The sequence below is a fragment of the Acanthisitta chloris genome, unplaced genomic scaffold, assembly GCF_000695815.1.
Source record: "Acanthisitta chloris isolate BGI_N310 unplaced genomic scaffold, ASM69581v1 scaffold3130, whole genome shotgun sequence".
In the NCBI taxonomy this organism is placed as follows: Eukaryota; Metazoa; Chordata; class Aves; order Passeriformes; family Acanthisittidae; genus Acanthisitta; species Acanthisitta chloris.
Window position 1 is genome coordinate 9,951 of NW_008653182.1, and position 5,072 is coordinate 15,022.

At 48.1% G+C, this 5,072-nt stretch overlaps 1 protein-coding gene across 1 annotated transcript; it reads right to left on the reverse strand.

The window, feature by feature from the left end:
* Positions 1–1,989: 1,989 nt before the first annotated feature.
* On the reverse strand, positions 1,990–4,832 carry LOC103806976 (polymeric immunoglobulin receptor-like; the record flags this gene model as incomplete). Its single annotated transcript, XM_009079695.1, has 5 exons — positions 4,796–4,832; positions 3,849–4,190; positions 3,288–3,608; positions 2,871–3,200; positions 1,990–2,278 (listed from the first exon to the last, which is right to left on the reverse strand). Coding segments are annotated over exons 1-5 (1,319 nt in total), but the record flags the coding sequence as incomplete, so codon positions are not given.
* Between the last annotated feature and the right edge of the window lie 240 nt (positions 4,833–5,072).

Sequence of the window (5,072 nt, forward strand, 5' to 3'; positions counted from 1 at the left end):
TCTTTTTTGCTGCTCAGACCAGCACAAATTGCTGCTGCCTCCAGGTTTCCATTGGTGCTTCTTTCTCCTCCTGTAAAGCAAAAACAAGGATGCACTGGAGGGAACATCTCCAGTAATGCCCCTTTAAGGATTTCAGCATGTCAGACACAGGATTAGGCCAATTTCATTCTCGTGTAAAAAGGTATTTCCCTTCACTGCTGTTATCCCTGAAGGTTTTCTGCCCCAAATTTATCTCTGCAGACATAATAGGGTCTAGAAAAAGACATAAGCACATCTCGTTGAAAATCAGGCATTAGAAGGGATTGGGTTTTGGCACAACTTTGTCAGCTTTGCACTGAATGAACAGGATTTGGCCCCAAAAACTGCTCAGAGTGAAGCCACTCACTCCACACAGGTCCCTTTACACCTCAAGATTTCCAAGCACTCGTGGAGTTATAAACCTTCTATACACAAAAACTCCACCTTGCTTTCAGCAGGGCCTCAGGAGTTCCATTTCCTCCATTTGCTTTTTGTTGAAGCATATTTAAACCAAAACCAAACAACATCTCAAGGTCTTTGCTTGCAAGTCCAGCCACACTTGCAGGCTGCACTGGCCACACAAGGGACACGTGTCTCCAGAGATGGAAATCTTCCATGGGTCAGGCTCCAGCTCTTGGAAATCACAAGCAAAGCCCTTGCAAAACAATCACTGCAACCCTAAAGATGTTGTCTGGCCAACTTACCTGTCTTCTTTTGCAGTTTTATTTTGGTCAGGACCAGAACAGTGATAGTGATGCAAATCAGCAGAGTGAGAGCTGGTAACACGACTTGGAGCAGACCTGGTTCAGCTGAGGAGCTGGAAAGATGAACCACCAGAATGAAATTGGATTTTTGATTCACCTACAGCATGTCTGGAGCACTTTAATGCAGCTTGTTGTTTTCACAGCAAAGGGTATAAACGAGTCATAAACTCTGACTGAATCAACAAACGGTCAACAAGTCAAGGAGAGCTGAAATCATTTCATCTGGAGTTTGGCTTATGAGGAAGTAATTCCTACATTGGCCTCTGCTCTGTTGTGTGGGGTTTGTGCTGCAAGCTGAGTTAGCCCTTCCAAAAGGAAAACGAGCTGTTTTCATGCCACAAAAACCACAATGCAAGGTTGATACATTTTTTGGTGAGTTGTTAGGGATTCTCATGCAGTTGGAGTGTGTCTACACACCGTGTCCTTGCAATAAAGAGAGAAATGCTGTCAGAGCTGCACAGGCAGAGAGGATTTCCTCAGGAATGGTGGAAAATCTGAGTGTTTATACAAGAACATGACTTGTAATAGGTAACATGCTCTGTGAATCTGAGAACTTCTCAGTATTGAACTGGATTTGAGGATTTTGTCCAGCTCGTTTATGGCTGATACTGCAATATCTGATACATCTGCATCAGCCACACAGATTCCTTCACCCTGTGCTGGATGGTGGGGTGAAAAGTCTCAGAGCTGCCTCCAACCATCCTGCCTAACAGGAAGCACAGAAGATAAATTCACTGGGAAACCACTTGCACTGGGTTGAGCCGCAGGGCTTGGTGTGGAGAGCTACCAGGGAATAATTACTGGCCAAATTACTCACAGCCTTTGATTAACCTTGTCCAAAGATAACTCCTTATGCAACACCAAGCACCCAACGCTGCCCATGTACTAGAGGGGCTTGGATAATGTGTGCAGTGAAGTACAGATTCACCAGGTTATTGCTCAAGCCTGATGTTTCCCAAGGTCCTGGCAAGAGCATAGCTGTTGACTCTGGCATCTGGTCTACAGAAGTGGCCAGCACCAGAAGGTTTAGAGGCAACTTCAAAGACACATGGAGATGAAGTAACCTTGCCTTCTGCTTCTCTAACTTCTAAAGTTTCCTGTAGGTGTTTTCGACATGCAACCTGTGCACAACCTCTGCAGAGCCCTGGGAAATGGGGTAGACAGGTCATAAACTACCAAGTTAGTGCCAATGAGGCTGTGGACTTACCTCTCAGGATAGATTTCACCTGGAGAGGTTCCAAAGGTGTCAAAGGTGGCAGCAGGCAGTAGGGTGCTGGTGCTTTCAGTGCCCATTGCAGTGCCCTTGGTGATGGTGCCCATTGTGCTGCTCTTGGGGATGGTTCCCATCATGTTGCTCTTGGTGATGGTGCCCACCACGGTGCTCTTGGTGCCAGTGGTCCTCACATACCTCAGGTCTGTGGTTCTCCTCTGTGTGGGTGTGCTGTAGGTAGCCAGGCTTGATAAAATGGGTTTCACATGGGTGGTTGTATCTGGGCCTTGTGAAGAGCAGGTTTCTACAGAGAACATTATTTTGAGGCTTTCATATTTATCTTTTTGCAGAGGCAACATGTTAGATTTACCAAAGATTTACACCACCTTGGCATGAAAAAATACACAGCATGATAGGACCAGACCTAAGCATTTCTCTTTTAGTCTTAGAGAAAACATCCTGGGAGCACTAATGAAAACTTTAATACTTGGCAAACATTTGTACTTTAACCAGTGTTTCTGTCTTTGCCAGAGGAGTAGTTCCATGGAACTGTGTATTTCCACAGTTTCTCAAACTGCAAGATAACCCTCAGCTTATCTTCAGAGCCAAGCACATGTCTGTGCTGCACTTGCAGGATCAGATGTCACATGCTAAGGGTTTGCATCAGAAATAGTCACTGATATCACTCAACCCAACTAAATTTCCTCTCAAAGCTCAGCTCAAGTGAGAAAACCTTTACCATCACCTCAGTTGCTTCCTAATAACTAAGGCAAAATCTAGAGCTGATGTCTCTCACGATGTTTTCATCACGGAATGGTTTGGGTTGGAAGGGACCTTAAAGATCATCTCATTGTGCCCCAGCTCATCCCACCACTTACCCTTAAGGATACGCAGCTTCACAGATGATGTGTGCTCTGTGTGTCCACTCTGAGCCCTGCACCAGTACCATCCTGCATCCTCCTCTCTCAGCTGGCTCAGCAGCACCGTGTACGTCCCACGTCTGGGGTCACTGCTGGTTACTTGTACTCGCCCTTTGTAGGACTCGTGCACAAACCCATCAGCATCCAGGAGCAGTGAGCAGTTCCCTTCCTTCCACCTGCACAGGTACTTCTTCTCATAGCTCCTCTTGGGGTCATAGTGGCACTTGAAGGATGTTGAGCCTCCGGGTGTGCTGCTGAGAAATTTGGGTCTCCTGGGAAGAGCAGAGGCTGCAGGTTGGAAGGGACAGAATTAGCATTTCATGGTCCTTGTCTGGGGTTGTGAGGAACCTGTGCAGACCCTGTGCCCCATCCTACCTGTGGTCACCTGTAGAATCATCTCCTGGGAGCTGTTCCCACCACTAGTCCCACACATGTACAGTCCTGAGTCTTCCTTTTGTAAGTCATTTATCAGGACTTTGAAAGCTCCAGAGCTCTCTGGAGGGGTGAGAAAGATTCGTCCTTGGTAACTCCTTCCCACATAGCCACTGGAGTCAGCTATGAGAATGCAGCTGCTTCTTCCCACTTTGCACCAGAACCTCTTCTTGCTGCTTTGAGCATCCCCAGATGGGCACAGGACTGTGACAGAGCCATGGAGCTCCCCTTGGATGAGCTGGGTTGGGCTTGACACAGCAGCACCTGTAGGGAGAGAGCAGGATAGGGACTGTCAGCACACAATCCACAGCCAGGTTGGAGAGAATTTCCTTTAGGCTGATTTGGCCAAATCTGGGTGATGTTATACCCTATCGTTATAAATATCTGGTTAATACACTGGGGTAGAAAGTGCTGAGACACCTGCAGGGTGTGGATGCTCTGACCTCTCCCATGAGCTGAGCTGCTGACACAGCAGAGTCTGCTCTGTCCCCACCAGCATCCTACCTGCCCCAACTGTCAGGTTCAGGCTGACGTACAGGCCGCCGTTGGTGATGCCAATGCCACATCTGTAGGTCCCTGTGTCACTGCTCTTCAGCCCTGTCATGGTCACTGTGAAGGTGCCATTCTGGGGGATGTCCTCCAGGGACACTCGCCCCTCGTACTCTCTTGAGGTGTAGCCAGTTGAAGAGATGATGGTGTAGCAAATTCCATTCCTTGCTCTTTTGCACCAATATTTCCGGTCGTTTTTGTTGGCTGGAGTGATGGAGTAGAAGCATTGGTGGGTGACTGATCCACCAACTCTCCCTGTCAAAAACCTGGATCCGTACAAGCTGCCTGAAACTGGCTCTTTGGGGGAAAAAAATAAAAAGGAGTTGTTGGTTACACAAAGACAACCAGACCCCACCTGGCAAACCCCAACATCGCTCCTTCGAGTCAGGGGTGTGATTCTGAGTGGCACCAGTGGGACAACTGGCTCGGTTTGGTTTGGATGTGGTATGTTATTCCCTTGAGAGGGACTGGTGTCACAGAGCCACCACCCTGTGCCATGGCACAGATGGGAAGACCCTTCATGCCCCTTACAGGATGCTCCAACCCCCACCAGCCCTGGAGTAAAAGGCCAAGGGCAGCAGTTAATGACAAACACCTAAGAACAACCTTTGGCATTTGCAAACTCTGCCTGATCTGGCAACATTCTTCCCCCTGTGGATGCTGCAGAGGGAGAGCAATGGAGAGCTGGGATTCTCCTCCCAGCTCTTGCCACACTTTGCTGGCTCTCTGCAGACTTCTAGTGAACAGGGAGGGTGGTTTGACTGGTTCCCATATTGCAGGTGGAGGTATCTAGTGTCCAAGTGGGGATTTAGCCAGAAGAACACAACCTGTGTTCCCAGTTCCAGCCATACCTGTTCTTATCAGTGTAGCTAACTGGGGACTTGGTTTCTTGGTGAACTCACCTTGCAGCAAAGCTGCTAAGAGAAGGAGAACCACCATGTCCAACCTTCACCAATATTCGTTCGGCAAACTTCAAAAAACTCACGGTGGGGATGGGATTTTGCTGATTTCTGTGTTCTCAAACAGAAGAGAGAGATTGTGGCTGGGATCTGCCAAGGTAAACCACCAGATTGCAGAGTGTTGCCTGCCTGGTGGCTCCCACTCCTGACAGGTCCTAGCCTGAAAATCAGGGAATTTCAAAAGGAAAAAAGGTGCTAAAAGTGCTCTGCAGTTCTCACA